The sequence below is a fragment of the Pollicipes pollicipes genome, unplaced genomic scaffold (assembly GCF_011947565.3).
Source record: "Pollicipes pollicipes isolate AB1234 unplaced genomic scaffold, Ppol_2.1 Scaffold_1600;HRSCAF=1878_pilon_pilon_pilon, whole genome shotgun sequence".
Classification (NCBI taxonomy): Eukaryota; Metazoa; Arthropoda; class Thecostraca; order Pollicipedomorpha; family Pollicipedidae; genus Pollicipes; species Pollicipes pollicipes.
In genome coordinates this window covers 16464777-16486455 of record NW_023595962.1, presented here as the reverse complement: position 1 = coordinate 16486455, position 21679 = coordinate 16464777, and the positions used below count along the sequence as shown (strand labels likewise).

The window sequence follows — 21679 nt, the reverse complement described above, 5'->3', positions numbered from 1 at the left end:
AAAGCCAGCTGTGGACTGACAGCATCTGCACGGCCGGCGGCCGCTGCCGGGACGACATCTGCCTGCGCAGGCTGGATGAGCCGTGTCGGGAGCATAACCAGTGCCAGTACCACGTCACTGGCGGCACACTATGCTCGTCCAGCCAGTGTGTCTGCGACTCCGCAAGCTGGAAATACAACACCACACTCTGCGAGAAGGCCGAAATAAAGCTCACCACCGACGGCGAACACTGGGTGTTCAAGAAACTGGTCAATGGGATCTGTTCCATGGAATTCGACGCACAGGCCACTGACGACCTACGGTTTGTGCTCACCGAGTCCAGCACACATTACTCCAACCGCTACCACTTTAGGATCGGCTACAACGGCAACAGCGCCACCTACGCCGAGCGGATTCAAGAAGGGGTCAAAAGTGACACCTTCGCCTTCTACTTAGGTGATCTGCTGGGCGGCAGCAGCTACCGCAGGTACGGCGTGGACTGGTGCAGCGGCCAGATGCGCTTCTACAGGCCGGGGATCAACACCTACATCAGCTGGGATGACCCGCAGCCCTTCTCGCCTGGCTACATTAGTATATTCACCGCGCTGCAGGGACGGTGGCGCTTTTTCAACGGCATGGTGGACCTCTGGATGGGAGACTGGTCCGATGACCGCGTCTACACCATACCCAGGTAAAGTTGCTCAACAGCGCTAGCCCACTAACTGCCAAAGGGCACGCCATGCAGAGGATTGTTCCGCCTATGTGGTTGGTCTGATGATTTTCCGTCTCTCGGGCGTTACTGCGGGACAATTTCGGAAATATTTGGTGTAGTATCATCGGCAAGGTTATTCACACAATGAACTACAGAGTACATTGAAAACATACGGAACATTCATGTTTTAATGACGGTGAGGCACCAACTTTTTATTTTACGAGGTTTACATAATGGTAACAGCACTGTCCTAGCTACTACATCCAATCAACTCGGAAAGACCCGAATACAAATCTGGCGTGTCCATATCTAGATCTGCAAAAGGCCAGTTATGACCAAATAGCTCGCAAATCTGAACGTTTATGCGACTGGGTTTGCTTCAGTGTCCGCAGCGAGTGCTTCTGCGACCAATGCAACAAAAGACAGGGCTTGTGGACCTTGAAGTAGGTCGAGCCAGTTCGCAACCGCGTCTCCTTTGCCGCCAGGTATTCCACATTGTTCCGCCGCGCGACGACGTCGACCTTCTCGGTGACGTTCGACTGCCGCGCCTCCTACGACTGCAACTGGCTCGCCAGCGACACCATCATCTGGGACCACTCGCACATGTACAGCATCGTCATCGGAGGCTGGGGCAACCAGTACAGCGAGGTGCAGCGCCACACTCCCGGCGTCGGCTGGGCGACTCTGGCCTCCAAATACACGGCAAATATTGTCAGCCGGAGTGAGCTGCGCAAGTTCCGAATCCACTTCGAGCCCGGCCGGATCCGCGTGTACAAAGGCGACGAACAGGATGCGCTCCTGGACGCCACCGACCCGGCTCCGATCGCCATCAGCTTCCACGGTCCGCGCAGCTGCTGCGACAGCGCCGGCATGGACGTACGACTGGTCAAGTACGACCGCTCCTGGAGCTACGAGGCCGGTTACCGCTGGGCCGAGGACCTGCAGTAGCTGCTGCGCCGCGTGAAGCCACAGCATCATCCACCAGTCGTTTGGAAACGCCATAACGCGTGTAAAAAAAATCAGGCATAGACAGTGTTCGGGCAGCTTCCGCAATTTTCTATTCAGCTGAGGCCGGCAAACAACCAACTCCAAGTCCGGTGAGAAATCTGCCCTTTAACGTATTTTGTGCGTAAATTTTGCCGTTTCTTCCTGCTCAGCCCTCATCCCCCAACCTATTTTGAGCAAGTATAACCCCAGTGGCGGAGAATGGCAGCAAGAGAGAACACATGAGCCGAATTGAGGTTTTAATTCGGGCTTTGGCCGTGGTTGAATGCGCCGAACCACAGATGGACTTGATTTAGCTACCTCATGGCGGACACCACTTTGACCCGTGGCAGAACCTGACCAGATTCGATGAAGCTTTTCGGGATAAATGGCCAGGGGTCAATGCTGTGGGCTTTTCGACGCGACCTGCCTCAGGCTCTTTAACCATACCGGTACACATTCCGTGAGCAGCTTCACCTGGCGAGTCGCTGCTGATGTCCCGAGGCCGGAGGGAACCGGGCATCCCCTCACCGTTGGTGTTTTGGGGGGCGACGACTGTTGCAGAAATTTTGCGTTCATAGTGACGTTCCTATGTAATATGTGGGGCGTGCAGATAAACTTTCAGTCAATATCTTTTGGAAACGAGGACGGCTGTCTTGATTTGAGAAACCCGGAACAGTCGCCCTGGATTTTACAGAATTCCAGAGACAGAGGATGGTATCCAAGTAGTCGTGGTCATTCATCCTCAAAGTGTGGACGTGAGCAGAGCACGCAGTATGCTGTGAGAAAGATACCACATGGATGGCGGAGACGCCTAGCGGCCTAGCGCAATCAATAGTCATGGTTCACGTGCCTGCGTTGGCGTCACTTTATATAGTTTGGGGTCCGGGCCCCCCTGCTGACCTGAGCCCTCCTTAAATTCTCCTCTAATCACCCCAATGCATGTAGGATGCCTGCAGATGTACTGGGCATAGGAAATAACCACATACATCTCTGGAGTATTTCGTACACTTCAAATGCATTCCTGGAGTATTTTGCACACTGCACGAGCGCGTGACTAGTATCATGTTCATGCTATGCTGCATAATAGCCTGTAGATACCTAATCCGCCTTTGTCGTGATATTATGTGGTCTTTCTTTCCGTAACAGACATGCATGTTGAGAGAGCCATATAGACTCAGTTTCACCTATAAGATGTAGGCACAGGTCGACAAAGTAATGATAGGTGCTATGACCAATTTCAAAGTGAAGTGTATTTCCTGAGTCATTCAGAATCTGTTGGTGTTTTTGTGAACGGTAATGCCCTCTGTCATTTGCCAACTTTCTACAACGTGGCCAATTTTTTATTGTTACGTTTTCAAGAATTGGGAACAAATACTATTCGCAGTCACTTGTGCCGCCTCCTCCGCGAGCGTCGCCGTCACCTTGTTGCCATTTCCTTGTCTTGCAAGATCCCCATTCTAGATCCCCATTCTATAAATTTAGTATGGGGCTGCAAAGAAAGTTTATTCTGGTACTGTCCTAAAAAGTTGACTGGTCACAAAATTTCACTGGAGTATGTTTTTGAGATATACCACAAATATGGCACGTCTCCTTAAACTTCTCTTCGCAGCTCAATCCACGCATAAACCTGGATATTTACCTACATTGATGTTCATCACGTGTCCGTTCCGCCTGCTTGCTTGTCGGGATGTAACACAAATGTATTATCTAATGCTATGTCACGACACGTTGCCACCCGAAGCGTCATCGGGAGCGCTTGCTTGCGGTCTCCAGCTGTTCCCGGCCTCCTGATGCTTGTAGGTTGTCTTAGACGATGGCTGTAGCTATACGATTGCCAGGATTGACACGTGTGACTTTGACGTGAACACAGCAGACATTGGCACGCTGCCAGGAGGATCAGCGGGCGGAAACAGGGCGAACACATGTTGGACGTGCTGGCGTTCGGTTTATCAGCTTGGCAACATGCCACGAGTGCATCACACTGTGACGCGATCACGCATGGCGGCAATCACCCCGTGACTGGTGATTGCCGCCATGATTACATGATCACACAGCACATGCTGCTACGGCATGCACATTTTAAAACAGAAACTAGTAGACACCATAGCACAGCAGTGTCGAGGCATACACTACTGCGCGCTAGAACGCGCGTGAAAAGGAACATGCTGTTCAGGCAGCACTCGGACAGCCGGCGTTCTGACCCTGGCCAAGTTTTAGTGATGCGTGCAGGCAGGGTGTACACGACTTAAACAACAGACGTGTGCGTGGTGTTTTATCAGTCTCCCGTTACGTATTTGGCGGGCGTGGATGGAAACCCTGGATGACACATTCTATATGAAATACATGACTGAGCTTGACTTGTGGATGCTCATCAGCGATCGGCCAGCGGGAGCGTGCATCGAGCTATCGTCATGAGTCTGCTGGCGTGTAAGGCGCCCGTTCAGGTCTCAGATTTACCCGAACCATTGAACGGCCGGATGTGGGGGACGAGGAGCTCACTCTAAGCGGTGCTTGTTGTGTGAGCACTGATCCTTACCATGTGATCGTGAATTTCCAGGTCAACAGTAGAATTTGGTGGGGGGTGGCAGAATTTGGTGGCGAAAGTTTAACGTACCGCAATGTTCGGCACGGTCCGCCCTGCCGCCGACGTGTCATGACTTTTAGCGCGGCCGCTGCGGGCCTGGCTGTCAAGGGCCCAAAAAGCGAGCGCCGAAAGCGACTCGAACGCACCCCGCCACTGGCAGGTGGATCGGGAGGCAGGTGCTCTAACCAGCTGAGCCATCGGGACGGCCATTATGGCCTTTAGAGTGTGGAGACATTGCGGCGCATCTGATACATGAACAGGGCGGTTCATTTGATGGCGTTGGCTTTATAAAGCTCAGCGTGTCTGTGTATGTTGTTCTCTTAGACATAAACATTCCCGTCGTGGTTATTTTCCGTGAGTTTACTGACTGGCCTGTTGCATGCTGTGCATCCATTGCCGGGCCAGCATATCGTTTTGTGTGTGTTTAACTCCGTAAATGGAGTACGTATCGAAATCCTCATGAGTAGCTCAGAGTTGCTTTCAATGACGGAACACAATTTAACCACCACGTTTTAGGAGAGATACTGATTGACTATTTTTGGTGTATGCAGGCCGAATTTTACTCGTGGTGCGGGCACATAGCTCAGAAACTAGAGGTTTTTGGTTCTAAGAGTGGGCGGGGCTGTGAACTGCACCGAATTATTTCAACATGGCTATTTCAGTTGAGAACCCCATACAAACGTGGAAGCACCCCCTTCCAGCTGATCACCCAGCTGGACGGGCCGCGAGTCGGTGCCCATTCTGTTGTTGGATCGGCATTTTGATAACGCCTGGAGCAGTGAACAGTAACTATCCAAGTTCGGAGACGCTGCCCGGAGAGTTTGTGACCGCGTGGTAATGGTTTCGATCTCCTCGAAGCCAATGTTCGAAGATTGGTTCACCCTCAGTCGTAATTCATGGTCATAAGGAGAAGATCGGCCGGGCCTGGCCAGGCCGGGATGCTCAATGACGCATCATTTTGGCCTGTGACAGCGTACAGCACCCACTGTGTACATTACACACATGGTATGTATTATGTTGTCTCCACTACATTCCGCCTCCTGCACGTTGAATCAGGGGCAAGTTTTCAAAGCGCTTCGCTGGGATGTCACGCGGAATGCTGAACAAGGAGCAGAAGGTTAATTCTTAACTGATCTCGAGCTATGCTGCGTCATCAGGTGGAATGGCTGACAGTTTTTATGCAGGAGACAAGCAGGGGACCATAAAACATTTATACCCAGGTGTACAAGGACCAACAGTCTAATAGAGGATCTCCAAATGTTGGTCTCCAAATGTACAAGGACCTACCCAGAATACAAATGTGGGAGCCAACGTCTGATTTCACCTGCTTGATATAAGTACGCTGGGGTAGTGTCGCCTTCAGAGCACCGATTGTAATCAGTTGTCTGATCTGATTAGTCTGATTGTAATCAGTTGTCTGATCATCGTCATGCGGAACGTAGCTTCAAAGGCCTCACTTATCCCCATAAACCTCACTTATCCCCATAAACTTACAAGAAAATGTCCTGGTCATGTGTAAAGTAACTCAGACTTAGCGTACTGACCAGCGGCCAGGCGTGAGATAAAACGCTTTCAATTGTTATTATGTTGTATTTAAATTCAAATGAATGTGCTAGAAGTGTTAAAAAATGTTGTTTGTTTTCGTTTGGTAAGTAAAATGTTTTTGGCGTAGTTTGCCGTAACCAATGTGATTAGAACAGTACATTTGTACTTTTTGTGCTAAGCGCAAGGAGTGCAAATGCATTCGTTTTTTGCAGGAGTTTAGCGACAGCTAACGCCGAAACTCTACCGTACGCTCTTGACCTCAGCCTCGAATTCAAAGAAATACAGTAGATAGGTTGAAAAGCTTACTATATTTCGGCAGACATACCTCCAGCTGAATTTTGAAATGTGTACATTATTTATATAAAGGGCTTTGACTTATAAGCAGCTTAAGTGATAAAAATGAAATATCAGAACTTATGAGTAAATGAGAACGTAAATGGCGGCTATAAGTTTCAAAATTCAACAAATATCAATAGCCGAAGTCATGCAACTGAAGAGGGTATGTCCGCCGAACGGCGGTGAACTTTGCTGAGCATTTATTGTATGTCTTCAAGTTTTAGACTGCAGGCAAGAATGAAGCATCAAATTTATGCTGATTAGGCTGCACAGTTCCAGGGGGAGTCTACTACCGATAAATTGACGCCGAAATATTTCGTTCCCAATCGGTTGATATAGCTCGACTTAAATTAAAAAGGTATACTGAAATGCAAAGATGCAACGTCAGCGTATGGGCAATGTCTTGCACTATCAGATATTGACACCATATGTATTGTGGTCATCTCAGGTGGACACCATATAGTCCATAGGAGTGGAGCTGCCTAATACACACATCTGTGTCTGTATCTGTATCAACGTTATTCATCAAGCTATGCCTGAACGTCACGCGTGAGTGAGACTGTGCTCTGGGTGAACTCAGGAAAAATGGGCATGCTGATGCATCGATACAATTTTTTTCTCATTTGCGTGAGATTTTAGGCTGACTGGCTACGTCTATTCATGTGTGGAAGTCATCCACTTTGGTTGTGACGTCATATACATGGTAATGCCCTGTAAGCATCACCCTCGTCTCAGGCTAATACAGGCGTCTCACTGGCATCGGTTGGTTGCAAATACGGCGGCGCTAGCAGCTTCTTGGAACATTCGCGTGGTTGGTCAGTGATCTGAGCGGCCTGGGGTCAAAGCTCTGCAAGACATGCAAAAATGCCGCAAAAACACGCTGGCGGTTTAGCGAATCCGTATTTAACAGTTTTTTCAATGCGGTAAAGAGGGCCTGGAATGGGTCTCGAGAAGCTCCGCCTGGCATTTATCCCAGGTCTCTTACTCTGTGAGCGGGTGACACCACTGACGTCATTGGGAAACCACCATTTACAGATACAAACAATTAAAAACGATAATTGGCCCTTATCTGTGTGTCGTGGGAAGATTAATTATAGCACGGCACTTTCTGCTCTGCTGCCGATAAAGATTGCCTCATATGTGCGCAGCCACAGCTAATTGGGTTCAAGCGGGACATAGGCGGCCTCGTTTGCGCACTCCGCTGCCACTGATGATGCCACTTTCCACTGTATTGCCGCTGGTTAGTTACAGTTTGTCCGATGATCTGCCTTTTAAGTGTGTCGTAGCAATACACAGTGAATGGTAGGTCGTGCCTGTGATTTGACGAGCCTAGTTGTGTCTGTTTCATGGTCATGTTGTGACCCGTGGAAGGTCACACTGAGTGTTATTAGCCGCGTTGTCACACTGAGTGTTATTGGCTACGTTGTGACCCGTGGGAGGTCACATTGGGTGCTATTGGCCACGTTGTGACCCATGGGAGGTCACACTGAATGTTATTGGCCACATTGTGGCCTGTGGAAGGTCACACTGCTATTGGCCACGTTGTAACCCGTGGGAGGTCACACTGAATGCTATTTTGCACTATCATCGCTGACTCTCAGTGTCCAACGTCCGGTTTGGTCCTACTATCTGCCTTACTGGACTACGTGTTGCTTGATTCGACTGCATGATCAATTCGACCCTGACCCCTGCTCTGACCCCTATGCCCCTCGTCCTTCGATCCCGCTTTCCCACCGCGACGCAAATAACAACTGCCATTGACTCGTCTTGAAAACCCAACAAGTAGCTAACTAACCTCCACCCCACCGACCCAGCTGCCTCCCCTTTCCCGTCCGGTCTCCGCCGGCAAACGCCACGCCACCACAAACCCACCCGACCCAGCCGACCTAACCATTGACCCAGCGCACCTGACCTCTGACCCGACACGCGTGACCCCGGCCCACTTGACCTGTGACCCAGCCCACCGGACCTGTCACCCGGCCCGCGTGACCTGTGATCCGGCCCACGTGACCTCTGTCCCGGCCCACCTGACCTGTGACCCGGCCGCCAGGTATCCCGGCACGAGCGGGAGATGGCCGAGGTCATGCACTCACTGCCCGAGTGCGTGCGGGGCGGCGTCTCGTCCGTGTCGGTGCGGATCCTGCGTATGGTGCTGTGCTGGTGCTGATCTTCACGGCCGCGTGGCTGCCGTACGCGGCCGTCACGCTGGTGGGCCAGTTCGGGAGCGTTGGCACCCTCTCGCAGTGGGTGACCGCCCTGCCGGCCGTCTTCGCCAAGGGCAGCGTCGTCTTCAATCCCATCGTCTACGGCATCGCTCACAAACACTTCCGCATGACGGTGAGGTGGCTGGGGTTGTGGTGGGGGTATGGCTAGGGTGGAGGATCAGGGTGGCGGGAGGGGTGAGTGAAACATTTCACATAAGACTTATGACACTGTGTTGGCAAGGATATTCTCCCCAAGTGCATGGTGTTTGCAAACATATCTCCACGATTGCTTGATGTCGCGGTTGAACCAGTACCGTATTGAAGTACTGGTTCCAATTTTGTCAGGGCCATTTTGTCATAATTTGTTTCTGTTGTCAGCACCAAAGCTAAAGGCAAAAACAGTCTGCACGCTTTTTACTTAAGTACGTAGGCACGTGTGGTGTGGACGAAATTCGAGAGCGCATAGCATGCCGAGTTGTCTTCACGGCAGCAGCGAACTCTGTACACAGGCGTAACATGCCATCGGGCATCAGTGCCAGCCGGTGATGGAGGAACTATGGCTTATCCCGGCGCCCAGCACGCCCGTTTTTGCCGCCCCTTCTCATCACTTGCGCGGCATCACTGGAAGGAAAGAAGTGATTGCAGCGCCTCGCTTGCGGAGTGTCCTCGCTTGTTTGTCCTCGCTTGTCCTCGTTTCCTCGCCTACGGAACAGCGATGTCCGGCCAGAGGCACAAGTCGGCGGCCGGCCAATGCTGATACCGACACGACAGCAGTGCTTTCCGAGGCACCGTTCCCGGTCCAACACACTGGCGAAATTGGAAAGCCTGGGGCAGATCGCGGGGCGTGAAACACTTTGCAGGAAATCGTGGCCCAGACGAGCGGTTTCCGCGGGATCTTCTTCCGCAGGCGCGGCTGCACATCCTCACCAGCGTATCTCTTTGGGCTGATGGCCATCGCCTTACTCGCAGGCATGTCAGGCACATCAAACGCAAAATAGCTTGCGTTGTCAATGAACGCGTTAAAATTCATGCGCGCGCTTAGCAACCCGCGGGACAGCGTTCACTCAGCGACTCGCAGGACAGCGTTCACTCAGCAACGCGCAGGACAGCGTTCACTCAGCAACCCGCAGGGCAGCGTTCACTCAGCAACCCGCAGGGCAGCGTTCACTCAGCAACCCGCAGGGCAGCGTTCACTCAGCAACCCGCAGGGCAGTGTTCACTCAGCACTCACAGGAAGTGTTCACCCAGCAAGCCGCAGGACAGCGTTGGGGTTCGTGATTTTTGACACTTTCAGCCGTCATTGGCAACTGGGCTGAGCCCTTGGCATGAAACGCACACAAGTTTTTCAGGAGTTGTCACACGTCTGGTCGCTGCAACACTTGACACGCGCGATGTGGTAACCTGACACACGCGATACTGCGACTTGACACTGGCGCTATGGTAACTTGCCACTCGCGACACTGAAACTTGACACTCGTGATATGTTCCCTTGACACTTGCGGACCAAAACACGCTGTGATTCGCCGAGCTTGTTTGCGGCCGAGCGGATGTATTGCCAATTCTTGGCAGCCATGATCAAGTGGGCAGGGCGCCAGTCTTTTCCCTTATTTCCGGGCGCTGTAGGCCGAGCCGGTGATATGTTCCCTTGACACTTGCGGACCAAAACACGCTGAGATTCGCCGAGCTTGTTTGCGGCCGAGCGGATGAATTGCCAATTCTTTGCAGCCATGATCAAACGGGTAGCACGCCCGCCTTTCCGCTTATTTCCGGGCGCTGTGACTCTCCTATATTTGTTAGTGTCGAATGGCATTGCGTAGCTTTGACCCCGCTATTCCAATCTCAGCTACGGGTCCAGCCAAGTCCGCCATCTTGTGCGCGAGGTTTTTACGAGTGTATTTTGCGGCAAAATTCTAGCGTGGCGGATGGAAAACCTCTAGTTGATAACTGACTGACAACGTGAAATACTAATGTTTGTTGTCTTTACGCTCAACATAATGATATGTGAGTACGGAAATAATGCTTAGGGGCCGTCGATTAACTCTGATGCGTATTTTGCCAGCGTCACTCCTCCCTGCCACGGTTACGCCCTTGTGAGTCTGAGTGGTTCCCTCCGCTTCCCCTCATTACGCTATACTTAGCGTTATGTCCCAAAAAAAGCACTCATTTGGCCCCTGATTGGGCTAGAGATGCCAAACAAATCCTGAGCGTGCTGCTTGTCAAGAGAGGAAGCCAAGCATATCCGACTTGAAGGTTTAAGAGCGTTTTTTAAAGAATGTGTCATGATCCCAACCGCATTTAAGCAAAAGGTAGCACTATCAAAGATCATCTCCTTACGTTACGTTACGTTAATCGTCTCCCCCGTCACGCTTCCGTTTTCTTCCATCCCCCTCTCACTTCCATGCGTAGCATAACTTGTGGATGATCCCGAAGCCTTTAAAGGCCCGCTGCGAAGACACACTTTGAGTCTGCAAGGCAATATTAAAACAGTGGTCTTAGTAGTCTTAGATCGTGGTCTGTCATTAACATTGTGACGAGCTATCAAGCTTGTGGCCCTAGGTCTACCCTGGGCCGAATATGACCCCGCGGCTGTGCTATGATTCGAGATATGTGAAATGCAACTTGTTAGATGAACGGGCGATCATGGACGCAAATGAATGTTAAGCACAGCTATTCGCTCTTCTTTCAAAAAGATGCGGTAAAACTAGGTGAGAAAAGCTGTAAGGAGTAGGCAATCTTTTTTGTAATCGGTAGAGCAGCGGTAACTGGAGCGCATCGCTTCTCTCAAAAGTCGCCATCCAACAAATTCACGTTCTTGGCACGTGAGTGTAATTTCCGGTACTCAGGAACAAATGGCACGATATACTGTTTCGGCGACTTGTCGGAAGCTATGAGAGGACCGCATTCCTCCATGAGGACCACTCACAGCTCTGCCAGGTTATGCGCCTGCTTGAAACAACCTAGGACCATGGCCACTTAGCATTCAACAACGTATCCAAAATACAATCTGCTCGATCCTTTCGATGAGTTCACTGCCCTGTCCCCCCGTGCGAATGGAACTCCTCGTCTTCCATCTGAAGGGGATCTCAAACAGGTCTACCGTGATGGTGTTGAAGATGCGACCGCATGCTCATACGCATTACTCTCACTACCTCCCCCTACCTCTCACTGCCTCACCCAAAGCAGCGGTCACTTTCCGTCAGTCGCTGATAATGATGGCTCAGGTACCAGAGCGGGTTGGCGAATGCCCTGAACGAAGCCCTGTGAGGCTGCAGCAGTGGCATCTCTGCGCACGATGAACTCTGTCATTGGTCGCAATTTCTGCGCTATGGCAGGACAACCAGATGGGCCCGTGCACCACATGTGTGCGCAGCGTTACCACAACGGGGCAGGTAATCATAAAGCTAGTCTGTTGGCCTAGCTGGCAGCTTTAATTGCCTCGAGAACATCTACACTTCCAGGCGTGAATGGCCCAGTCATGTCACAGACCCCTTGCAGGCAGTCTATAGCCGCAAATAAATTATTTTTGGTGAAACCCAGCCAATGAGGAAGTTTTCCGGGACCAGCGGTTCACGGCAGCCATCCCAGGGCTGGCCGCCCTGAGTAGCTCCTGGGCAAACTTGACAACCCCATCAGAGGCATCTCTGGTGGTTTCACCGACCAGTCCGCTATCTGCCGCGGCAGAGGCAGTCGATTGACCAATACAGCTCCGGCTATTGGGGCCGTTTGAGGGTGAGGAGTCTGGGCCCGGCTCACGGCCGCACGGCCGCCAAAAATGCGGCCTCCGGAGCGATCTCGCGGATGTGACGTCGGCGAGGCACGCTGAACATCTCCGCCCAGCATCGGTCCGCTTACGATGCAGGCCTCATTGATCGCTGCCGCATTCGAAGTCATTGTGACGAAGCATATTCCAGGAACTCGATCCCAGGCTCGTCACCCATGCAAGGCTTCAATAACGCTTTCCGCTGCCTCATTTCCGCTGCCAGATGAAAGCTTTGGACCGCGAGTCGGCGCGCGATGCCTTTACCGAAGGCCGGAACTGGGAGACGATAACAAAAATATCCCTTCCAGCCGTGCAGTGCTTCATGCACTGCCGACGAAGTGAGGCAGAGTTTGTCGTCAGGTGGGAGCTATCATGGACCGAGATTTACGCTGTGGATCCCGCCGCGTCGGGTCACTCCTCAGTTTGGGGCACGCAGGCCCGCTTGGTGCGAGTCAGCGGGGCAGCCATGTTGACACCCGCCACTGGAATAGCTCCTCTCGCTGGCTCCGGCAGCGGAGCAGATGAGATGTAGCGACCAAGCCGGCCCAACTGAACACCGGCGAATCCTTCGGTGCGCCTTGTTGCTTACCACGAAACTTGGACATTGGTGCTGTTTTTTTAGACACTTATCAGCGGTCTTGGGGCTGGCCTCGACTATGCGCTGCTTCAGACAGGTCGGCCTACGAGGCCTTTCCCAGAATCATAAAACTTCAGTGGTACTCATCTTTTAGCTGTTGATTTTTCCGATAGATGATGATTGAAAAGATGACCGGTGCCCCTCTTTTACCGGAATGTTGGCTTTCGGACAGGGAGGGGCGGGGCTCCACCAATCTCCGCATCACGGGTCATGAGTCTGCATTCTGAAAACACTCGACCTTCACTATACCAAAGAGTACGGCAGTACGCCTGCTTACGACGACGGTAGTAAGCAAGCGTTTGCTATCTTGGCAAAGCTCGATATTTTAAGCTGTGCTCATGGTCACTTGTGGACGGTATTCGTGGCCACCGGTGACCGTGAAAATAGCTTTAAATGTCGAGTCTTGTGTGCATAGTCATGGGCTTGCTTGTAGCCGACGTTTCTGTACTGTGATCTTGGTGGCGAGTCCAACAGCATCAGGCGTACTTACACCAACTGGAGCGTCATTCCCTTGGGCAAGACGCGCGCGCGTAACACACACGCGCACGTCCGGTCCGTACTTGCTCAGGCACCGGCGGTCCCTGCACACCACGCACATCCAGACATCCGCGAACCTAACTGGAGTGTGCGTGCGTGCGCGCGTGCGTGTGTGCGTGCGTGTGTATGCGCGTGTGTATGCGTGCGTGTGTGTGTGTGTTGTGTGTGCGTGCGTGCGTGCGTGCGTGCGTGCGTGCGTGTGTATTTGTGTGTGTGTGTGTGTGTGTGTGTGTGTGTGTGTGTGTGTGTGTGTTGTGTGTGTGTGTGTGTGTGTGTGTGTGTGTGTGTGTGTGTGTGTGTGTGTGTGTGTGTGTGTGTGTGTGTGTTTGTGTGTGTGGTGTGTGTGTGTGTGTGTGTGTGTGTGTGTGCGTGCGTGCGTGCGTGCGTATGTGCGTGCGTGTATGTAGTGTGGTTCTGCTCGGACGCGGGAGGCGAGCAGCCGGCGTCAGTTTGCGTGGTGAAGGCGGATCCCATACTCTCTCAAGGATCACGCACGGGGGTAAGGGGCGAGGAGTGTGCTGCATTTCATCATCGGTGTTGTGCATTTGCATGGTAAACGAAATGCCGCGCTGGCGAGGCCCAAGGCCTTCAGACTGACTCTCTCGTCATTTGAAAACATTTGGGTGCGGTGGCAGGGAAATATGTCAACAAAATTGTATTTCGTGATCGCCTTACTGCATATGATTTATGACGCATCTTCAGTTTAATATCATCCAACATCAAGATGCCAATACTATTAGTGAGTCTGATTATGATGGCTTTATCACCATTCACTGTAGTGTCTGCCTCTGGTGAGATGGAATAGACCAGTATTTCGAATGGGATCGCTGTAATGGGATAAAGGAAATGGTCGGACGTGCTGGAATGAAAGAGAAGGCACAAGCGTGGCGGGCATCGGTGCCGTTGTTATCGGATCTAGTTCACTATTGAGACCTGACTGGGTACTAGTCCCGAAACCCTGCGAGCCACACCTTACTCCTCTGAACGGTGCAACTGGCAGGCCAGCCGACCGAAGTCATGGACGTCCATTAACTTCTGCTGTCTGATCCCTGCTGGCTCCTTGGTAGTCGAACGCAGTTTGCCTTGCAGGTTATGTGCAGCTACTGGTGGCTGCTGACTGGTGCCGTTCCCTCAGGTACGCCGCCTGATACAGCGGAACGCCTCAAGCGATGGCAGCTCGCATCGGCCCGCCCGCTTTAACTCGGTGGAGCGCCGGCAGGTGTCCACGTGGCGCACCTCCACGTCAAGCCACGTGACGAAGACGCAGGTTATGTGCAGCTACTGGTGGCTGCTGACTGGTGCCGTTCCCTCAGGTACGCCGCCTGATACAGCGGAACGCCTCCAGCGATGGCAGCTCGCATCGGCCCGCCCGCTTTAATTCGGTGGAGCGCCGCCAGGTGTCCACGTGGCGCACCTCCACGTCAAGCCACGTGACGAAGACCCGCATAAGGAGACTTAAGTTTCAGAGGTGAGGCCTCACAACAGGCATTGCCAGATGTGCAGGATTGACGTGAAAACGCCGTCCTGAAGAAATTAAACATTGAGACGAGCTATGCAGGCAAGCTATGAACTTCGTTACGGAGTGAGTTTATTTAACAGAACATGCTTTTTAACCTTTTGACGCCCAGCGTCTGGATAATAGGGCAGACAACATAAATAATGATCGTTAACTGAAGGAGCGTTTGCTTTTATTAGCATATCTGGCCATTCATAGCAAAGTTGATGTTATGCCTTTCACATGCATGGCAGAAGGACATCCCACGCATTTTTACATGGGATGCTCTTCGTTCAGCACCAGTAGCTGTGAACAATGAAGCGAACAACACCAAAATGCGGCAGCCTTGAGAACGCTGAGCGGACGTGGAATGAACAGGTGCCATGCATCGCTTGTCGTCTGTGCTCATGCGGAGTGGGACGAGGGCGATATAACCCACATGGATGGTAAAATGAGATGATACTGATTTGCAAGACGCCATTTAGTTCATCGCATAAATCAGTGCGATGGGCGCTGTCACTCTGCATAGTTAGTTATCCTCCACAATTGTCTCCAACAAGCGTGATGAGAAGTGAGTGGGCGCATTGACACGCCGCGTCCCACAAACACGGTAGCTTGCCAGTGCTTCTGCTCAGATCTCCGATGAGTACCATACGTAAGGTGGGTGACCGATTGACAAGACGTACAACTTCCGACGTAGGAGCCTCAGATCCGCCGCAGAAGGCGTGGGAACTGATTCCCTGCCATCATCAGTGCTGCTCGACACCGGCGCAGTACTATCTGTTGGCCTATGCTGCGTCGTTGGTCCGTGGCTGCTAGCGGCAGTAACTGTGATGTCGGTGGGAACAAGCGACTGACCAGACACCGGTGCGGCACGCAAGCACTTGCCCACACGACTGCACGCTGGCTTAGGCCAACACTCTAATTAAGTGAGCTACTTCACGAACTCAGTGACGAACGAACCTTGTGGCTATTTCACCCTTGAAATCGTATTCAAAGTCTAACGGCAGGCGGCGGTTAGCTGGGTCAGGTTATTCGCTTGGTCAGGTTATTACTGGTGAGCTTCGGAATATGAGCACTCTGCGCGGCGTCCTGTCGTTCACCAGAGCGCCTCGTGCTGCTCGACTGACTGCGAATGTATTCGGTTGACCTGTGGCAGAATGCACGCGCAGCGGCGCGCTTTCTACTACCCGATCGGTGCTTGTCGTAGTTCTCTCTTTGGCCTTGTTCAGTCCATTGGCGAAAAATCCGGAGGATGGCAGTATCGAACCGCGTCGTCATCCTTGCTGCCTGCTGCAGGATAGCTACCATACTATGTCGTTTTACTAGTTGGTTGCGCCAGTCGTCTCGTCGTGAGGCTTGGAGTGCGACCACGTGAGGGGTGGTGAGCGTGGTGGTGGTGCGCACGACCAACTTGTCATTTGTCCACTTGTTAAGTCTCCAGCGTAATTGAGATTGTCATTTTTTGCAAGTTTGCATATACTTTTGGTCGGCTACAGGCAACCAGAAGCGTATACACAGGGTCAACATTCGTACGACTATGGGCATTGACCCCAGCACAACTCACAATGTGTCTGTGTGAATGCATGTATGGCCCCGTGCATAGCGCTTCACAGAGCATGCGACGCAATTTGTCACGTCTTCTGTGAATCGGCAAGGACCGCATTGGCCATTTGGGCACCACGGGCCAGTGGCGCAACCGGGATCCAAACCCGGGTTCTCCACGCGGGAATTCTACATGCTAGCCACTCGGCTATTGCGCCCATGCCTTGAAGCCGGCATTGAGTGACTGGGACGTCGCCGCACCCATCGGGCTTCGGCCTCGGCGGGTCTCATTGGGCTGTATCCATCCACGCGCTTTGGAGGCCTTTCAGCGTGGCCAAATGTTGCGGGGTCGGCAATTTGGCCCAGTCATCATGACTAGCGATTACATAAGCCCTCAGTGATTATGTCAGGAGAGTTTCCCGGATCCCGCTGCCACGATTACCGGAAGTCACATGCCAAACGTATCCCAATGTCTTTTGCCGTCAAAAGAAGCACCAGCCAAATAACGAGTCACCGATATCACGGCTTCAGCCGCTGATGCAGTGTAAATAACTGTCGAAAAAAGCAGGCAACGGGAAACGTCCGACGGCATATGTTTTGTGTCAGAGTCACATCAGGCCAACAATGTTTGCCTTGGGGCAGAGCAAGGCTGTGAGTTTTCACCACTGTGAAACGGCTGAGGAAAAGGCCTCTATATTTAAAAAAAAACACGGAAAAAATTGCTTGGCTAATCTGGCAGCGGCGGCCGCCATCAATTTTTGGTTGTAGGCATGAGGTCTGAAACTATACCAACGATTGAAACAGTATTTAAACAATGTCGGAGCGCAGGACAGACCGTGCCGGGTATTATGGCACATTAAACTTTCGTCACCAAATTCTGCTGTTCACCTTGATTTTCGTGATCGGATGGTAAGGTCAGGGCTCAGACAACAAGCACTGCCTAGCGTGAACTGGCTGATCCCACAAATCCAGAATTACCAAATCCCAATCCATCATGGCCCTATCATGACAGACACTTTTTCCATATGAATTAAGGTGCTCAATGAACAAAAGAAAACTGCACAAGATTGCAGGGCTCATCTGCCTACGTTCCAAAGATCCTAGAACGACATGGCGGTGGAGGTGGTGAAAGCACGTGATGGGCATGGACGGTGAGCGCGCAACAACAGCTGTGGTAGCTGGGAATGGGAATGAATGAGATGCACTATGGCACGTCCACTACAATTCAGTATTAGTTTTCACCTTTCGCTTTAAAAAGTGTCTGATATCTACAGATAGCAGGCACGTAATCATGCATTACCTCCTAATCCGGCTTTGAAATCCAAGAACGGAAGGCAGTTCAGGCAGCAGGCAGCGCTCGACCAGTATAGGGAGAATATCGTCAAACGGTTGTTGTAGTTCTATCAGCGTCGCACTAGCTTTGTAGCAATGTAATCCTACCGACGACAGATATCTTCATTGGGGGAAAAATTGGGATCATGGCGACTTAGTGAGGATTTGCGTGAAAAATGTGTTTTTGTCGGCAAAAGGTTGTAAGAATGAGGGTAGACTGTCCCCCTGTCTGACGATAGAGGGGCACGCACGGTGAAAAATTGCACCGCATACTGCACTATCAGCAGTCGAGGCGTAACTGGCCGCTGCTGGCCTCAGGACAGCCGAGAGGCCGGAGTGACCGCAGCGGCTAAACGCTACGTAGCGGCCGCTTACGAGTTCCAAGCGGTTTTGAGGGGCCGTGGTGAGGTGAGGGACGTCTGAGGGTGATGACGCGTCACTCCGGCAGCCTCAGCCAGGTGATGTGGAGCGCATACCGCGATAGCGACGGGATAGGACGCGGAGCATACCGCGATGGCGACGGGACGGGACGGGACGCATACCGCGATGGCGACGGGACGGGACGCGGCGCATACCGCGATGGCGACGGGACAGGACGGGACCAATACCGTGACGGCGACAGGACGGGAAGCGAAGGACACCGCGATGGCAACGGGACAGGATGGGACGCGGCGCATACCGCGATGGCAACGGGACGGGACACGGTGCATACCGCGGTGGCAACGGGACGGGACACGGTGCATACCGCGATGGCGACGGGACGGGACGGGACGCGGCGCATACCGCGATGGCAACGGGAAGGGACGGGACGTGGCGCATACCGCGAGGGCAAAGGGACGGGACGATAGCCCGGAGACCAGCTGGGACCCGGACTTTGGTATCCCGGAGACCGGCTGGGACCTTGGCCTTGATAGCCCGGAGACCGGCTGGGACTTGACTAATTTCGTGGACGGAGCCAAACAACAGGCCTACATTTTCCCTTCATCTGAGTACCACAGATTTTATGACTCATCTGAAGTGGCGGATTTCTCATAGGACCTGAAAACTATCCTGGACCCATAAGGTGTGTGAGATTTGCTATGCAGGTCAAGAGCCAGTGATGCACCATGCCGTCATTGGCGCAGTGAAGGCTGGGGCGGTACAGTGCCTGGAGCAAGGTGGGGGCGACATGGAGCACGTGCTGCACTGTCGAACCTGGGAACGGCTTGGAGAGTCCAGTGGTCAGACTCATAATAACATCGAATGCCCTTCACATCAAAGCGTCACTCGTGTTACGAAGGAAATATTCGTCTGGATTATGCCTGACTTCAATCCGCCCGCTTTTCTTGGAACGCCCTGCATGTATGAACAACGTAATACGAGAAACCCTCGCGAATACCTCAATACAGGACGGAATTTTAATCGAGATCAATCTTGTGGCCTAAATGTGGTTGGAAATGATCGGTTTTGCCAATAAGAGAAGGCTGCATCGTTTCGGTACCCCCCCCCCCCCCCCCGCCCGCTCCCCCCCCCCCCCACACACACGCACTTCCATCCACCAACCAACAAGACGGATTTTCAGTTTGGCTTTCGAAATTCAACGTGTTGAAGATCCCTGTCCATTAGCTTGCCTTGCTTTTTGCTTTACATTTACATCGCGTGTGTTCTAGGCTCGCTTGGTTCTCTGAAAACGTTCTTGATGTCCGTCACCAAGCTGATTGCCGTTGTAATACCTGAACGAAACATATCAGGGATGCGTGAACGATTGTTCAGTGTGAAGTCGGTCCCGCTTTATTCTTTCAAACGTCGTCCATTTTCGTCGATCAGACCCTATGTGTAAGTTATTGGGAAAGGGGCGAGCCAGGGACTGGACAGCTGACCTTTCAACTAAGAATCTTTCTCAACGGATTTGGCTCACTGTATTTTGACCAATGACAATTTTATGGTTTATTTTTACCATTTCCTAAAACAGTTCTTCCTTTCTGCGCAATGATGATCATACCAGTACATCATGTCGAAAAATGGTGAGCAGTGAAATCATTCACCTTTTCGTCATTTACGTAACATTCAAGCAAACATATTGGAGGGGCTCGCAATAGCATGGGGGGTAGGGGGGGGGGGGTAGGAGGAAGCTGTCAACATTGGCGGACTAGGGCCCTCACATGAAAACATAGATCGTCACTCGTGGTGTCATTATTTGTCAAGGCCATTGACCCAAACAGACGCTTGGTCACAGTAGGCTGCTATATTTGCACATCCCTTGAATTTACACAGAGCTTGGGATTCGGTGTAACTTAGAATTCTAACCCTATGTTAGTGGTTGGACCAGATTTGGACTCAGAGTTGAAATGCCAAGATTTTGGAGGATTTTTGAATCTTTCCAATGCAGTTTCAACTTTTAAACTTCGCCGTGAATCGCTGTTTTTGATAACGGCACCGATGTGGGGAGGGATCGATACGACTCCCTGGCGTTTCCAAATAAATGTGGATGGAGCCTGGCGGAAAACATCAGCGGATCGTCCTCAGCGTCATCTTGCGATTGGTTATAGTTTGTATGTTGTTAGGTTAACAATTGATCCCATTTTGCTAGGTCAGAGGTCAAAGTTTCCAGAAAATAAAACGCGGCTCTTATACTGCAGCAATAACCGCCCACTGCGCACGCCACACAGCATCGTCGGCTGCCGCCCGCCGCCTGCCCTGACCGTGGATCGCCGTGCAGCGTTCCTGAAAAACCACCGCTGCTCCGAAGCCAGAAGCGCTAGGAACACGTTTATGGTGTACAAACACGCGGTGGATGCCCGCTAGGCTACTCAAAATTTGGGCGTAATAGCACAACATGCCGGAGGTGTGTCCTCAAAAATCCTCACGAGGTCGCATCGTCCCCCCTCGCTATCAGGACGGGGTTAGCATCGCATAGTTGGGTTATTTTTAGACCTATTTCACTATTTTGTGGTGGACCATGTTCAGCGCTTCTCTCCGTGGCACATTACTCGCTCAGCCAGAACGATAGAGCGAGGCCTGTGTGTAACCTCGACTCTCAGCGAGGGAAAGCAAACAAAGCTGAATCAGATCACCACGGCACCGCGCGGTCCTGTTGTTTGCGACCGCATCACATTTGCCGGTGACAGCACGCATGGTATGCGGGCTCGATGAGCTTCCTGCTCACAGGCGTTTGTGTGTACACATAAGTCAACTGCTGGAGCCAACCTCCATGAACTGCCTAACCCTCGCTGCTGGGCCGTTAAATCGGCTTCCGGTTCACTTCCCCGGTGGCACGGCCTTTTTCGGCAGTGGTTCGTGCCGATCGGCGGCCTCAGGGTTTAGAGGCGATGTCGCTGCCAACGGCATGATGCATGCCTGGCTGGAGCAATCGCTGGCGCGGCCCGCAGCCGGCGGTGCCCCCGGTTACATAACGGGCTGTAAAGTTTGGACAAGTCGTTCGTGTTATCCGTCGACTGTTATTGGACGCCGTGATGGCGGGTGGCTGACGCAATACTAGTGTCACTCGCGGTCAACTTTGATGCATTGCACGTGTCGGAGCTCTCGCCATGGGACGCGCTCCATCCTCCTCGACATGGCACGCCATTATGCCTTGAGGGCCTGAGGCTTTTGTCGGGCAGTGCGATATGAAAGCTGCGATGATACTGCTTTGACTTAAGTACAAGAGGTCAGTTGCTCCCTCGTCGCTATTATCTAGTTCGGGTTCCCGAGTGATGTCTTAGGTGGCACTAGCGTGGGGACAATCTAATCCAACAAACAGCGCGTGCGTTTGGAATATTACTACCTCCGGTGGTCCCATGAGGACTTTGGGCAGTACTGCTACCCTCTATCACGATGAAATCCTTCTTAATGTGTGAAGAGCGCAGTAAGCGCTCATACGCGGTTGTGGCCCGATATTTTATGCCAAAGCCGTTGCACAATCTCCCGCACGCTTTTCGCCGTTGCTTCAGGCACTTGCTCACGTGGCACGAGAGTAGCGGGGGCATTGCAAGCTCAGCCTCGGTCCGCCGCGTCTCCACTGGCATTGACCTTCAGCGGCGCCAATCA

At 52.3% G+C, this 21679-nt stretch overlaps 1 protein-coding gene across 1 annotated transcript in view; it reads left to right on the top strand.

Moving 5' to 3' along the window:
- LOC119110141 (melanopsin) overlaps nucleotides 1–21679 on the top strand; it is a gene marked incomplete at its 3' end in the record, with an annotated part of 138921 nt that extends 117242 nt beyond the window's left edge. Inside the window, exons 7-10 of the mRNA XM_037233912.1 lie at nucleotides 8194–8274; nucleotides 8307–8480; nucleotides 14595–14749; nucleotides 21583–21679. Of these exons, the coding sequence (XP_037089807.1) occupies nucleotides 8194–8274; nucleotides 8307–8480; nucleotides 14595–14749; nucleotides 21583–21679 (507 nt within the window). The remainder of the gene's footprint in view (nucleotides 1–8193; nucleotides 8275–8306; nucleotides 8481–14594; nucleotides 14750–21582) is intronic.